We start from the raw sequence: 17,020 nt of genomic DNA, 5'->3' as shown, positions 1-17,020 counted from the left end.
AGAACCACTTTTCTGCCACCAAAGCACTCCTATGGTGCCTTTGTGTGACACGCATATTTTAAATGGGGTCAGGAGGCATCTTACAGCTGATACCTTCATTTTACACAGGTGAGAATAAATGTGGTTGTCCTCCAGGGTGAACACACCTCCCAGATTCAGATGGAACCGGATCCATGTGTCCATCAAAAACAGAACTTCTTATTGCCCTATTCTGCTATTCTGTCCCCCAGGGAGGGCCAGTGAGGATGAGACAGGTAGAGAAACTACCAGGACAGGAATAGTCATGCCCTCTGGTAACTGGAAGCCCTGCCCCTTTGTAACTCACCGTAGCATTGACCACAAGCTGGTAGGCCTGAGTAATCTCATAATCCAGTTCACGAATCACAGTGACGATGCCCCGGGCACTGTCGATGGCAAAAAACTCAGAGGGTGGCTGGAAGGAGTAAAGGACACTGCCCCCTGCTCCCAGGTCAGGGTCAGTGGCATTCACGATGAAGATGGGTGTTCCCACTGGCGTGTTCTGGGGGAAAGAGTAAAGCAAATAAAGGGTGAGATGGAGTGAGCAGAACAGCTGCATCTATCAGTGACTATTCCCCCAAAGCCCATTAGCTTCATCCCTTCAACCAACCACACCGAAGACTTCTTCATTTTTATTCTGAGTGGGTTCAAAGGACTTTAAAAAGCCATATCTGTTTTTTTATGATGGCCTCCTGATAGCTGTAACAGTACTGGATATGGCGATCGTCATGCTTGCCCTGGAGTTCTGCATTCAATCTCAAGCCCCTATTTCTTGGTACTCCTCATTAGTCAGGGTTGGAGCAGAACAGGGGAACTGGACACCTGTAATTTTCTAGGGGGCCAGGGTCAGATGCAATGGTATCCTCTCCATTTCTTCATCCCCCTTTCCACTTTGCTCCCTGTCCCTGGGACATTTTGTCTGGAGGTCAGGCATTGGGGATGTTTTCTTGGCTACATTAGAATGGTTTTTGAACTTGCCATATTCATTCCTTTAACTATGGCAAGAATTTAGTCTTGCTCCTTATGAGAAAATAAGGATAGACTCCCTCCCCCTACTTCCCAAAGGATGCCAGTTTAGATGGTCCCTGGGCCCCCAGACAGAAGTTTGGGTCAGAGAATGACTGGATCATAAATGGAGAACTGGATGGAACCACAGACAACATCTAGTCTAAAGGCCTAGGGAGCTTAAGTGTTTTGCCCAAGGTCACACAAAGAGAGGAGCCACATGAGGCAGAATTTGAATGCAGGTCCTACGCTCTACAAAACCAAGGCCTAGTATAAATTCTAGATCTTCCTCACTCCCAGACAGGGATGAGGATCAGGAAAAAGATGTTCACACAGTGAACTGTTAACTACCTTCTTGTAAGCCAGAGGTTCTTAACTCAACTTCCACACACCCACAAGGGGTCAGTGAATAGATTTTAGGAAGTCCATAATGTTGGATAGGGAGAAAAAAAATAACACCTTTATTTTGATTAATCAAATGAAATTTAGCATTTCCTCTCATTATGAAAGTAGACAACAAAACATGATTGTGAAAAGGGGCCCAGAGGCTTCACCAGACCTCCGCAAGGGTCCAGGACACTCAAATGGTGAAGAACATCTGCTCATCACCCTCTTCAGTGTCAGGTCAGAGATGTGGCCCAGCGCTGTTGGTTTCTGTTGTCTCTTGCTACTTGAGTACTCAGCCCACTCAGGCACCCTGGCCAGGATCCCCAAGGTTGGGCAATTTCTGGCAGGAAGACCAGGAGTTAGGGGACAATTTTTGTATTTGGCTTCTCCCCTCAGAGCTGACTGGATCCAGGAAAATTCTAAAGACATGCCTGTTTGGGCAGGCTTGATAGTGTGGGAGGACTGCTAATTTCATTAGGAACCAATGATTACTTCGGGGCATTGTTCTCTGGACCTGGGCCTTCGGGTTAGGCAGAGAGAGGCAGAAGGACCTTGGGTGAGGAGGAGAAAGGAGCCAACAGGAGAGATAACAATAAAGGTTTTCATCTCCATACTTTTTGCCTCAGAGGATAAAAAGTCAGATTGGCAAGAGCAATGTGGTGAGATTAAACACAGAGGTTGGTTTCAGAGTGGCTCTTGGCAGCCCAGGGATTTGGCAGTTCAGAGGAAAGCAAGAGAGTGAATAGAGACCGTGTGGTTCAAATTCAAGCCAGGGCCTGGGTGTCTTGACCACAATCCTTAGGGAGTGATACATTCTGGATTAGAGACCACTTGTAAAGTGCTTTCCAGTGCCCCCCCCAAACCTCTTTTGATGGCTGCAGGCCAGGGGTGTGAACAGGCAGAAGACACGAAATGGGTGTGAACACATGAAGGGCGTGAACAGGGGGTGTGAACAGGCGTGGGGGAGCACCAGCATGGGGTGTGAACAGATCTTCCACAAGGGAAGATGGGCCCATCCTTAGGATATTAGACCCAAGTTGCTTCCATCCCCCTCAAGGATTCACTAGTGGTACATGGTCTGGACCCAGGACCCCCCCCCCCCCCAAATCTGCCCCAGCCACCTTCATTCTGCTAGGCTCTAGGGCCCCACCTCTGCTTTTTTTTTTTTTTTTTAAGTGAGGCAATTGGGGTTAAGTGACTTGCCCAGGGTCATACAGCTAGTAAGTGTTAAGTGTCTGAGGCCGGATTTGAACTCAGGTACTCCTGACTCCAGGGCCAGTGCTCTATCCACTGCACCACCTAGCTGCCCCTCCACCTCTGCTTTTGACGCAGCAGTTTATGTTCTCACCCTAGAACTCTGGGTTTCTGGCTGAGCACTCCCCAGACCCCCCCCCCCTTCATGCCTTGCCTTCAGGCCTCTAGTGTCCTATAAAGGTAGAGATAGGGACTGAACCTGTGATTTTAGGGATATAAGGATTTCCCAGGTGAGGAAACTCCCCAGGGAAGGTTAGAACCTTCCTTCTACCTTAAAGTCTTAGCTGCCTAGAACAATGAGGGGTAAAATGACTAGCTCAGGGTCATACAGCCAGTGTGTGCCACAGGTGGGATCTTGAATCTAGTTTTTTCTGGCTTCAAATCAGGTTCTATATCGACTGAGCCTTTCTAGAAGAACTGGCCAATAGGACATGAATAATAGGGGCAGTTCTAGAGTTTTGTTGGCCTATAAATGATATAAATTACTAATCTGATTCTACCTTTTGGGCACCAAGGTAGCTAACTTATTATGCCCATTTTATGGTGAAAAAACAAGGTCCCAGAGAGGTTAAGAAATTTGCCCATGGTCACACAGCTGGCGAGTAGTGTAGACAACATTTGAACCCAGGTCTTCTGATTCTAAATCCAATGCACTTTCTCCTATGCCATAGTTACCTTTCTAGGACAACCCTACAAACCCACACACCTCACATTTACACACCTATAGAACAATGCTTATCAATCCCAGCCCTCCCCCCACCCCGGTGGTAAATTAACGAATCCAGAATAGAACCACTACTAACTGTTCCTGGTTTTAAGTGAGCGATTTGAGGGACAGCATGAGAAGGAACCCAGGAGGTGTGAGTCCAAAGTTATGCCAACAGTCTTGCATGTGACACTGTGAAGGGCATTTTCTGCCTCACTTTACTTACCTATAAAATGGGAAAAATACTACTTGCGCTACCTACCTCATTGGGCTATCGGGTTGTTTTGTTTTGTTTTGTTTTGGGGGGGGGCATGGCAATGAGGGTTAAGTGACTTATCCAGGGTCACACAGCTAGTAAGTGTCAAGTGTCTGAGGCCTGATTTGAACTCAGGTCCTCCTGAATCCAGGGCCAATGCTCTATCCATTGTGCCACCTAGCTGCCCTTCTTGTTGGGCTATTGGGAGCAGCATTTATTAAGTGCCTGCTGAGTTCTAAGCACTGTGCTGGCCACTGGCAAAACACACATTGAATGACTGCTGCCCTCAAAGAGCTTACGCTCTCATGGAGGTGGCAGTATACACACATTTACACATGTACACACATGCATATACACACATGCATGAACATACATGCAGGTGCGGGTTTATAATATTCCTTAAATGTACATGAAATATACATATCAATCTACATGATTGTGTGCATACACATGTACATATGCAAATCAAGCACAGCAAATAGAATGTAACCATGGGATGGGGAACAATGGAACAGCAGCAGCAGCAGCAGTCACAACCACAAAGGCTTCATGCAGAAGGTGGTGCCCAAACTGGGGAATGAAGGAAACTGAGAAGGAGGCGAGGAGGGAGTGTATTCCAGGCAGGAAGTACATCCACGCAAAGGCTGAAGATGGGCTATGGTTTGGGGGTTTTTTTTGGCTTTTTTGGGTTTTTTTTGCACGGCAATGAGGGTTAAGTGACTTGCCCAGGGTCACACAGCTAGTAAGTGTCGAGTGTCTGAGGCCGGCTTTGAACTCAGGTCCTCCTGAATCCAGGGCCAGTGCTTTACCCACTTTATCCACTGTGCCACCTAGCTGCCCCAAAGATGGACTATGTGAGGAATAATAAGAAGCCTAGTCTGCCTCCACCATTCAGCGTGTGGTGGGAAATAGAATGGAATGGAAGGGAACTGGAAAGAATGAATTAGGCACTTACTGTGTGCAAAACATCATGCTAAGCTCCAGGGATAAAGATAGTAAAGGAAGACAGTCCCTGCCCTCAAGAAGTTTACATTCTAATGGGAGGAGACTACTCATGGGGGAGGATTCAATTGCAGGGCAGAGGGAAAGGACCTTTTGGAGGAGAGATCTCTGGAAGTAACCCATAGCTCCTGACCCAACTGGAACCTTGGGAATAATGTGGAATAAAGGCGGGGAGGTAGGGTGGATCCAGGAGAGGCACAGCTATAAAGCCTATAAATTAAAAGTATAAGGAAGTATATGAAATAGAAAATAGAAAAATAAAGTACAAGAATTGCTATAAACTAGAAAAATACTACAAACTAGAATAGATCAATAAATCAATCATCCTACATTTATTAGAAACTGTGTATATACTAGGTACTGCAGCTAAAGGTACAAATTCAGAAATAATCTCTATTCACACGAAGCTTATGTTCTTAGGAATCAGATGAGTGTATGCATGTATATATGTGTAACCTAACCCTATGTGTGTGCATTTATATATATATATGTGCACATATATATATATATATATATATATTTGAACTTATATACACACACACACCCTCCTCTCCCTTGTACAGATGTGGCATAGCTAGACAGTGAATCCAAATTTTCTAGCTACAGCTGACTACATATATACATATATGGCATATGTAAACACACACACATACATGATGGAGCATTTTGTATTAAATTCTTGTGGGCTGATTGGTAGCATTAGCCAGAGAGAAAATAGCTCAGCTTGGGTAAGAGAGGGGTTCTGGTAGGAGTATGTATTGAGGTTAACTATTTTTGTGACACCGTTCAACATCAGAACTGGGAAGCTGCCCATGACTCAGAGTGGAGAATTTAAAAACTGATCTTTAATAAATGCACTTATTTAAAATGCTAAGACACTCTGTTTCTACATATGTGTGTGTAGACATATATACATACACATACAGATATACATATAGGGGTGTGTGTATGCATACACACATTTAGACAGCTAGATGGTTTGGTGGATAGAGAGCTGCCCTGGGGTCAGGAAGAACTGGATTCAAATCTGATCTCAGACACTAGCTGCGTGACCATGGGAGAGTCACATATCTTCTGTCTGCCTCAGTTTCCTGTGACATAGGGATAATAATAGCACCCACCTCATAGGGTGTTGTGAGAATACAATGAGATAATATTTGTAAAGTGCTTAGTATAGCATCTGGTATATGGTCGATGCTTAATAAACACTTATTCTCTTCACTCCACCCCATATATACACACGTAGAGATGGGACTCATTGTTGGTATTGGTGGTAATAACCACAGCATTAGCAATATAGAAAGGGTACACTAAAGAAGTAGTTGGTATATAATCATAATATATCACATTTATATGGAGTTTTGATGCTTGTGAAGCACTTACATCCATTAACCTGATTTTATCCTCACAACAACTCTGGGAGGGAAGAGCTATTGTTATTATTATCTTTTTACAAGTAAGGAAACTGAGGCTGAGAGGTTAATTGACATTCCCAGGGTCACACAGCTAAGCAAATGTTTGAGGCAGTAGTTGAACCCAGCTCTTACCGATTCCAGGTCTCAAACGTTCGGCATTCTCCCACCCAGATGCCTCTTAAGAAAGGGTTGAAAATTGCCTTCATGTATTATTATCCATCTGAGGTTTCGCTGTAACACTTGGGGCTTGACTTAATCACAAAAACCAACCACCTCTATGGCATGGGGAGCAGAATGTTCTGGTATGTAAAATATGTGCATTTATTCAAAAGTAAAATCTCAAAGTCTCCATTTCTTGTGCTTCCATGATATAGCATGGGACCCTCCTTAGTTCTGACCTTGATTAATGCAATGAAAATAGACCCCCTATAAATGGTATCATTTTTCCCTTACCATCATCCTTCCCCCCAAATGAGCTGAGCCACTTGGTCTCTGGCCAGTGCTAGGAAACCAGCCCCCCAGATTTCAATGCAAAACACTCCATCAGAACACAGTTCATGCCATATGGGCATAGCCCCGTAAGTCAAGATGGACATGTTTAGATTTCAGAGCAGTGTAAACCCCCTACGTTGCTGATAAGTAGCACTCCCGATCACTCGGCATCCGGCTAAAGAGAAACTGTCTGGAATTCTTATAATGTAGGAGACTGGATATGACTGTGAGAACACCAGGTCTCAGCGTGGTACCTTGAGGATGGGAGGACATGTAACCCGCCATCCTTGGTACCACATCAGCCATAAGTCTAAGATCCAGGAAAATGGGGCCGGGGGGAGGGGGGGAAATCTAGCTGAGGATCTGTTATTGACCTTTCTGGACTGTAGAAAAAGTAGCATGGTACACTGGAAAAAGCAATGCCTGCAGAGTTATAGATCTCGACTTCAAATTCTGCCTTTGACAATGACTACCTTTGTGACTTAATTTCCCTTTGACCTCATTTTCCTCAACTGTCAAACACAGGTATTGGATTAGGTGGCTTCTGAGGTCATTCCCAGCTATAGAGGGATGACCCTGCTTATGTGACTTTGGGCAAACAACCTTTCCTCTCTGGTCTATAGGTGTGTTAAATGAGAGACTGGATTAGATCAGGGGTTTCTTAACCTTTTGGGGGGTCATGGCCCTCTTTGGTAATCTGGTGAAGCCTATGGACCCCTTCTTAGAATTTCTTGGATTTTGAAATAATTTTTAAAATTCTAAAATAAAATACATAGTATAACAAAAGAAACCAATGAAATTGAAATACAGTGATCAAAATATTTTTTAAAAACAAGATCACTAACCCCCCCCCCCCAAAAAAAAAAAACCAACAAGATCACTGACCTGGTTAAGAACCTCAGGTCTCTGATTGTCTTAGAGAGCCTCTGAAGTTTCCTCAAGGTCTAAATTCCGTGTTTAATACCTCTTCCCATGTAATTTGGGAAAGGTTTCTAAACCAGCCAAGCAAACACCTACTCATGTGCTTAAAAGGAACCAGGATTAGTGGAAGTGAGGAGGAAAAAAATAACCTGAATGATCCTTTTACTTTCTGGGTACTTACTATGGAGGGCTGAGAAATGGCACCTCTTAATTTGAAAAGCTATTGTATAGACCCACTAACTAAACCTCCAGAGAAGAACCCTGAGAGGAAACTATTCCAATAGTTTTAGCGAGTGGTAAATGAGGGTCACAGCAGTGAGGAAAAGGAAGAGGGGACATGGGCTAAGGTGTCACCGAGGCAGAATGTAGAGTTCTTTAATAATTGATTGGATATAGGAGGTGACAGAGAGGGACGAATGAAAAAAACTGATGGTGCTGAGGTCGCAAACATGAAATAATTCTGGTGCCACTGACAGAAATTGTGGTCAGAAGGAACTCCAGCATGGTGTAGAGGAAAGATAATTAGATCTGAAGTGAGATGATCTGAGTTTGGTCACCCTTTCTGAGTTTACTACTCTTGTGGCAATGGACAGTCGGTCACTCAAGTGTTCAGGCTCCAGATTCCTCAGGTGTTAAAAAGGGGATTGGACCAGATTGCTACTAGGTAGACTTGGGGTTGGGAAGACCTGCATTAGAGGTAAATGAGTTTTTGGTGAAGTTTGGCTGTGGGTTGGAGGAAAGAGTCAGGATGGCGGCTAGATGGTACAGCAAGCTGATAAGAGGAGAGAAGTTTTTGAAATGTGGGGAAGAATCTCAGAAAGTTTATAGGCTGATGAGAAAAAAAAGAATCCAGTACAGAAGGAGAGGTTGAAGACACATAATAGAGAGGGGATGACTGTGGGATTAGGGCAACCAGGTGGCGCTGCAGTAGATAGAACACTGGGCTTGAAGTCAGGAAGAATCATTTTCATGAGTTTTAATCAGGCTTCATACACTTACTAGCTGTGTGACCCTAGGCAAGTCACTTCACCTTTTTGCCTTAGTTTCTTTATCTGTAAAATGAGTTAAAGAAGGAAATGGCAAACCACTCCAGTATCTTTGCCAAGAAAATCCCCAAGTGGGGTCACAAAGAATCTGGAGAACAACTTAACTTTTTTTTTTTTTGGTGAGGCAATTGGGGTTAAATGACCTGCCCAGGGTCACATAGCTAGTAAGTGTTAAGTGTCTGAGGCCAGATTTGAACTCAGGTTCTCCTGAATCCAGGGCCGGTGTTCTATCCACTGTACCACCTAGCTGCCCCAACTTATCTTTTAAAACCTAAATCAAATGTCTTTTTTTCCATAAAACATTCACTTATAGGGGGCAGCTAGGTGGTGGAGTGGATAAAGCACATACCCTGGATTCAGGAGAACCTGAGTTCAAATCTGGCCTCAGACACTAGACATATACTAGCTGTGTGACCCTGGGCAAGTCACTTAACCCTCATTGCTCCCCCCCCAAAAAAAAAACCCCACCACCACAAAACATTCACTTATAATTCCTGGAAGCAGGGGTTTGTTGGTAAATGTTTAACTACCAACTTTCCAGAAAGTACACAGGCCACATGGTTACATTTCATCTGCATTATTAGCACTTTCTTAAGTATGGACATTCATCAGGCCCTGGTTTGTGGTACCTTCCAGTTTCTGAAGAGTAACTGCTCCCAATTTAACAATCATGATTACATCTCTCTTACTCCATCATGCAATATAGCTATTGTGTAGTTATTATACATCTCGGTACACACTGTATTCGATTTATCAGATAGTAAGCTCCATAAGGATAGGGATAGTGGCAACCATCACCTTTATGTCCCCCAGTGCTGGGCAGAATCTGCTACACAAAGAAGGAATTTACCAAATGATTATTGAATGAGTGAATGACTTAGTTTCTCTGGGCTCTGGTGCCCAGCCCTACCTACCCTTTTTCCAAAGCACAGACTTGCTCTGCCTTGGGTAGCCAAGAGGCAGAGAGCTCAATTCTAAGTCAGACAGGCTGCTAATGAAGTGGTTGGTGGCCAGACAGCCTCAAGACCCAGTTATAATAATAGGGAGAAGAATGAAACCACCCCAGAAGAATGCCTGTGGAGGCTTCTTTGCAAGTATCCCCAGACATCCCTTTTAACATGCAAATCCTTTCAGGTCACTGGCAATTATGGCTATGCATGGTGGTGATGGAGGGCAAGAGAAAGGGAGGGCAGTGAATTGGATCCTTTGATTATTGTACTTCCAACAGTCAACCAGATGAGCTCAGAAGAAAGAAGCATGGACTAGGATGACCCCTGCCTTCCTACTCAAGGTCAGGGAGACCACCCCATGAAAGCTGGGGGCTCCTCTGTACTTTCTGGTATTAGCCCTGGTGGTCAGCAAGACTCTATCCAGTAAGGGTCTGGAGGCAGATCACAAGAAGACAAGATGCCCTTCTGCTTGGAAGATTCTGTTCCCCTCTCCTCTCTCAACCCCTCTTTCCCTCTACCCCTTAGCATCCTCTATCCACACAGCCACTTCAACTCTTGGCACTAACAGCAGCCCCAGAGAGTGGAAGAGACAAGAGTTCTGATGTCAAAGTCTGCCTCAGTCCTTCTAACACAATTTCAGACAATGAAAGCTCTGAGAATCCTGCTTGAAGTTACTCCTTTCATTTGTTCATTCATTCATTAGTTCGTTCATTCGTTCATTCATTCATCATCTATTTAAGCACTTATTATGGGCTAGACACAGTGCTAGACCCTGGGAATAGAAATAGAAAGACTAAAACAATCCCTATTTCCAAGGAGCTTACATCTTAATGGACAAGAAAATATAATATATATGCAAAATAAATACAACAAACAGGGGTGGGGGAGAGGGAAACTGGAGGGTATCGGTATAGGTCTTTTGTAAGAGATAGCACTGGAGCTGAGTCCTGATTAAGTTAGAGATTCTATGAGGTAGATGTGAGGGGGGATTGCTTTTCAAGGCAAAGTAGATAGCCTCGGTAAAGGCATGGAGGGAGAAGAGAGAATGCTGCATACAGAAGTCACTGCAGCAATACATTAGTATAAAGATACCTATGATATTGAAGAGCTGCCAATAAGAAGGGTTAGATGGCAAAGTGGATAGAGAACTGAGCTTGGAGTCAGGAAGACTCATCTTCCTGAGTTCAAATCCAGCCTCAGACACTTACTAGATGTGTGACCCTGGGCAAGTCACCTAACCCTATTTACCTCTGTTTCCTTATCTGTAAAATGAGCCAGAGAAGGAAATGGCAAAACCACCTCAGTATCTTTGCCAAGAAAACCTCAAATGGGACCATGAAAAGTTAGACACAACTGAACAAAAACACGAAGTAAGAAGGGCCACTGAGAATGCCAGAAGAGACACAGATAAGCTAGAGTGCATTCATGGCAAGGTAATGATAGTAATAGTATTCATATAACACTTCAAACTTCACGCAGCTCTTTCCATGTATTGTCTTGATCCACACAACAACTCTATGAGGGCGGTATTGTTATTTGACTCATTTTAAAGCTGAGGAGACCCTTAAGGCTTAGGCAGAGACTAAGAGGGATTCTGTGGTTTGGCCAGTTTCACAGGCTATTAAGCATTGAAGTAAAGACCCACACTAAGAACCTCCTGACCCCAAGTCCATCACTCTAACCACTGCACCACCTAGCCACCTCCTTAGGAGACCATCATAGCAAAAGCCCTTGAAATTATGTCATACTTCAGTATCAAATGGGAAAAACTGAGGCTATTTATGCTGGAGAAAATTGAGAGGCACAATAACCATCTTTAAGTAGTCTAAGGGCTGATCAGAGGAAGAAGGATTTAATCTGTTCTGCCCAAGAGGTAAGGACTAGGGTTGTTGGGTATAGATTAAGGGGAATAGAAATTGGCTTAATCTAAGAACAAATGTCCTAACAATGAATAGAAAACTATTGGAAAGTAGAATAAAATGTCTCGAGGGTAGTGGGCTCCCTGCCACTGGAGGCATTTAGACATAAGCTAGATGGACCACTTAGTGGAAATGTTGTGAAAGAGATTCCAGTGAAAGGTAGGGCTGGACCCTTCCACCTCTGAAATTCTGTGATCTTATAAAACTGCTACTGCTCTCCATGGGCCTGCTTTAAACTGGGCCACCCTATGCATTTGAGAGAAAAATAAATCTTTTTTTGTTTTGTTTTGTTCCTGGGGTGACAAGGGAATAGACTACTGGAAAGTTCTGCTGTGCAAGGGATCTTGTTCGTTAATAATAATGATAAATAACCATATTTCTCACATGCAGTGTGAACTGCATTATACTCTGCGTTTTGGAGGAGGGGACTTGGTATGTTCAGTAGAGCAGTAGAAATGGGAACAAATTAGATGGAGGGTGAGAGGGAGGAAGGGAAAGGGGGAGACAGGGAAAGGGGGGAGGGAGAGATCTCTAGAGAGAAAGGGAACCAAAGGGAGGTGAAGGGTGGCTGAGAGGAAGGAGGAGAGGGATAAAGAAGTAGCAAGAGAGAAGACAGGTGGCAGTGGGGAATGGAGAAAGAGCCAGAAGTGGGAGAGACAGTGGAATATAGGAGAGAAGGGAAAGAGAGAGGGGAGGAGAGGAAGTGGAAATGATGGAAAGAAGACCAAGTTGGCGAAATGGGGAGGACTCACATTATTATGTGATTTATGATTACAGAGTTGTTCATGTTCTCTCCTTTGACAGAAAGGCAGCCAGCATAAAGGAGAGAGAAACAGATTGGGAGGCCAGAAGACCAGGGATCCCACCTGATTTATTAAGTTATAATTGTGTGACCCTGGGCAAGTCAATTCACCTCTACAAGACTCAATTTCCTCACTTAAAACCGTTACAGCACCTACTTTACTGGATTACTCATATGAGACAAGGAATGTAAAATGCTTTGCAAACTTTAAAGTTCTATATGAATGTCAGTTACTATTAGTATTGTTGTTGCTGTTGTTGTTGTGGTTGGTTATTTAATCCTACGAAGTAGGTGGTGAATATATTTTGTGCCCTATTTTATTGGTAAGGAGACTGAAGCTCAAAACATTTGTCATTAGTGATATTATTCCTAACAATTGCTGATATTTACATAAAAATGGAAATGAATGAAACTCTTCCCTTATATTATCTCATTTAGTCCTCATTACTTACATTTATATACTGCTTTCTCTGGGTTTATCCCACTTGATCCTCTTGATCTCATAAGGCAGTGCAAGCTATCATTCCCATTTCATAGCTGAAAAAACAGACCCAGAGAATGGAAGCCACTTTCTCAGAGTCACACAGCAGGGCCAGGAATACAGTGCCAATCCTGATTGGACCCAGGGTTCTTTCCAGTGCCTCCTTTGGGTCAAGAGACTTGCCCAAAAGAAACGAAGAAACAGAAATGAGAAGATAAAGGAAGGGAAAATTCAGCAAGGGAGAGGGAACATTAGAAAGGCTCAAAAACCAAGTGTAAAGGGGAAAAGAATGAAGAGATAAGGCTATGAGAGGAAGAGAGCACAGAGGAAGTAAACCAGGTACATTCTTTCATTTTTAAGGTGCGCTCTGCTTCCCTGTTCTGTATGTCTATGTCTGTGTGTCTCTATAAAATGTACCCTGACCAAGCTCTACAGCTGAGCAATGTTCATTGGAGGTACCATCTCTAAAGGCATGATTAATATTTATGAAATACATGCTAGATGCAGCTACAGTCTTTAATATCTTATGATAAAGCCTGTTCTAAAATGCATTAGTCATAAATTTCTGACAGATGGCATTCTGCTGAGGTGCAGAAGCATCGGCATGGCTTACAAGGGGGAACAGTTGCTCTTCTTGAGGCAGGCATGGGACCCTTAGTATGCCATCCTCTCATCCATGGATGTGCAGAGGAGGCCTTCTCAGGACAGTCCCAGGGAAGTGGGGGGGAGGCTAGCAAACTAAGCCAGGGGTGGGAACATCTGGATGAACTCATTAGAGCCAGTGCTAGTGGGGTACAGCCAAATGATTTCTGGAATTAGAGGCAGAGGACCTAAATTTGGAGTCTGGCTCTCATGCTCAGTACCCATGTGACCTTGGGTAAGTCACTAATGTCTCTAAACTTCAGTTCCCTCATCTGCCAAGTGAGAGGTTTGGATGGAGGTGCCATCCATCTCTAGGTTTATGATCCTGTGAATCACTGGCCAGGGAATCATTCTGAAACTGCCATATATCTTTCTTGTTGTTGTTTTTGTTGTTGTTGTTGTTGTTGGTTGGTTGGTTTTTCAGGGCAATGAGGGTTAAGTGACTTGCCCAGGGTCACACAGCTAGTAAGTGTCAAATATCTGAGGCCGGATTTGAACTCAGGTCCTTCTGAATCCAGGGCCGGTGCTTTATCCACTGTGCCACCTAGCTGCCCTCAACTGCCATATATCTTAAGACAGGAAAACCAGAAAGCAGGACCAGGGACCAAAAAAGAAAGGATTTCAATGATCCAGAGGAGAGAGAGTCTTTAGGACTGTAGAGTTTCCTAAGTGGGAAAACGCTGCCATTCCTATTAAGGATGAGGAAATGGCCTTCCATCATAGCCAACAGAAGCTTCTAAGGTTAGGTTCTGAGCTATAACAAGAGTGAGGTGAGCAAGGCAAGCACACCTGAGGTGTAAAGAAAAATACATAAACAATGCATCTGCTCTCCGAGGCCTTTGGTGGTGCTGGAGCAGGGTGCGGCAGAGGAGGGACCCCTCCTTTTTTTAACTTGTTTCAGGCACAAGAGGAATACTTATAATGTCATTTAATTGTAAAGAAAAATTTCCTGAGTAGAGGCCCTGCAAAATGAAGGAGAGGATGGGCTCTCTTGTCTCATTTAAATTAGAAATATAAACCAGGCTGTTCTTCACAACAGATAAATTGATTTGAGTAATATCCTGCTTGGAGTCAGGGGGATGGACCATCAATCAGTCAGTCAGTAAGTGTTTACTTAGTGCCTACTCTGCGGTGGGTCCTGGGGTTACAGAGACAAAGAATGAAACAATCCCGCTTCTCAGGGAGCTTCTACTCCAGCAGAGACTAGATAATAAAAATAACATCTGATGTTTAAGGGTGACAAAGTACTCTACACACATAACTTTCAATTGGATCATAGCAACTCTGGGAAGTAAGTGTTACAGCCATTATCTCCATTTCACAGATGAGTAAACTGAGGCTAAGGTTCATACAGCTAGGAAGTATTTGAGGTGAGATCTGCACCCAGGTCTTACTTGCTCTAGATACAGGACTCTAGACTTGCCATGCATGATGCCTATTGTTTCTAGAAGGACACAATAGACATTCTTCCTGCCCCTTGGAGAGCCTTCACAGGCTGAGGTGGGGGAGTGCTTATATCCAAGAGGACTTGGTGGCTGGTTTTCTCTCTAGGGGAGACCAGGGGCAGGGTACTCATGTTCTGGACTCAGAACTGGAAGAGTGGGATTCTGGTGGAGAGACAGAGACATCAGGAGAAGTGAGGGGAGAAGCATCTTGCATTCAGGTTCAGACATGGAGTCTATGGGAGCAAATTGCCCACTGTATTTCTAGGCTGTTTCGACAGGGAGAAGTCATGTTCCTGCCACTTGGGTGTGTATCTCACACACACCAGCAATCCTTCAGCTCAGGATCTGTAACAAATCTCTTCAAATTCCGTGGCTGGCTGGCATTGCGATTTCTTTCCTGAGCATCATGGCAGCTAGGTAGTCTAGTGGATAGAGCTCTGGACCTGGAGTCAAGAAGACCTGAGCTCAAATCCAGTCTGAGACACTTTCCTAGCTAAATGACTCTGGGCAAGTCATTCTTTATTCCTCCTCCTTCTGGCTCAGAGCTCCATGGTACTGCTGTTTACAGCCTTCCTCTACTCCTTCCTCTGTGTGTGTTATTAAGCCTCCTTACAAGTCAGTGAGGGATAGGGTAGGGATGTACTTGCAAAAGCATGTCCCCTAAGCTTGGGACTTTATCTGCCATGGGACAGACAAGATCATGGCTTATTTTTTTAAAAGATAACATGAACAAAAAAGAACCCCAACCCTGCCTCAGTTTCCTCATCTATGAAATGTGGATAATAATAGCATATTGCAAGATCAAATGACACTCAGCATAGTGTCTGGTGCATAGTAGGTTCTATTTATTCTCTCCCCTCTCTTTCCTTCATCTTTTCCTCTCTCCAACCAGAAGACAAAATCCAACAAGTCTTGTGGATTCTTCCTTCATAGTGTCTCCCACACCCATTCTTTTCTCTCTTTTTCTGCCACCCCTGTCTTAGGCAAAAACAAATAAACAAACAAACAAAAACCTCATCACCTCATGCTTGTACTACTGCAACAGGATCAGTGGACTTTCCCCCATCTATTCTGCACACAGCTTCCAGATTTAGCTTCCTAAAGTGTAGGTTTGGTCAGATAAGACTTGCAAGAGCTCCCTATTATGGGCAGTCCATAGAGTTTTAGTCTGAATAAGATATTAGCTCCTTATCTAAGCATCTGACACTTAAGTCTTTCCTCAATCTTGCTTCTGACCTTTAAAAGCTTTTTCACATGCTCTGAACTGTTCTCCTCCTTCCTCTTCTCCTATACTCCCTTCTTGTTGGACTGTCCCCTGCACTCCTTCCTTCCCCCAGCCAACCTCTACTTCAGGCTCTTGAAGGTCTAACATAGAGATTGTCTCCTCCATGAAGCCCTCCTTGATTTCCTCATCTGAATTTCAGCTCTCCCTTCTAAAACTTCACATAACCCTTTATTTCAACTTATCTCTTGGCACTTAACAGTGCTTTGTACAGCTGTCAATAAATGTCTATTGAATGATTTCCCCAACCACACTGTGAACTCCCTGAGAGAAGGAAGTTCTGTCTTACATTTCTTTGGCTCTCCTTTCACTCTTCCCCAAGTGCATAGCACAAAGCTAAAACCATTGGGAGCATTCAATGATTGTTTGGTGAATGCTATGGATGTTAGACAAAGTGCACAAATATGACTAGGAATCTGCTGGATAGCAGGACTAGTGATGACCTGATAAGGAAAACCCATGGCATTGCCTGATGCACAGGAACCCTCATAAGAACCCTCCTTTTACTATTGTTATGGGCCTGTGGTAACGAAGAAGTTTTCTGGGGGAGTTCAAGGAACCTTCTCCTTGAAACTAAACCAAAGGACAGACACACCTAAAGAGATAAGTGGCACTGGATGGAGACTGAGTTAGCTCAGGACCACCACCCTTCATTCTAGTCTCCCCCACCCCTGGAAAGATAAGATTAGGTGTGGCTGCTGCATTTGTGGCATGCGGGGAAGAGAGGTGGCTTGAGAGATCCAGAGGCGCCCCTCACCCAACTTCCCCCAGCCACCACCCGTGGGGAGATGGTCCTCCTCCAAAAAGGGAACTTTCCACAGTCAGATGATCACCCCATTGGACCACCGCCATCAATCCTCTATAAAAGTAACTGCCTGTCTCCTGCTCAGGAAGAAAGGTATCTCAGAGAACCACACCTCTATGCTATGCCTTCTCCCCATGAGAAGAAGTCCAAGGATTTCTCTCTTGGTTTCCTTTCCCAAACTATTATTTTATT

General features: G+C 44.0%; 1 protein-coding gene across 1 annotated transcript in view; it reads right to left on the bottom strand.

The window, feature by feature from the left end:
* The window catches only part of CDH23 (cadherin related 23), a 623,958-nt gene that overhangs the window by 352,016 nt on the left and 254,922 nt on the right, over positions 1-17,020 (bottom strand). Inside the window, exon 7 of the mRNA XM_043983602.1 lies at positions 326-520. Within this exon, the coding sequence (XP_043839537.1) occupies positions 326-520 (195 nt within the window). The remainder of the gene's footprint in view (positions 1-325; positions 521-17,020) is intronic.

The sequence above is a fragment of the Dromiciops gliroides genome, chromosome 2 (genome assembly GCF_019393635.1).
Source record: "Dromiciops gliroides isolate mDroGli1 chromosome 2, mDroGli1.pri, whole genome shotgun sequence".
Taxonomy (NCBI): Eukaryota; Metazoa; Chordata; class Mammalia; order Microbiotheria; family Microbiotheriidae; genus Dromiciops; species Dromiciops gliroides.
Note: the sequence above shows the minus strand (reverse complement) of the source record. Positions and strands in the feature narration are given on the sequence as shown.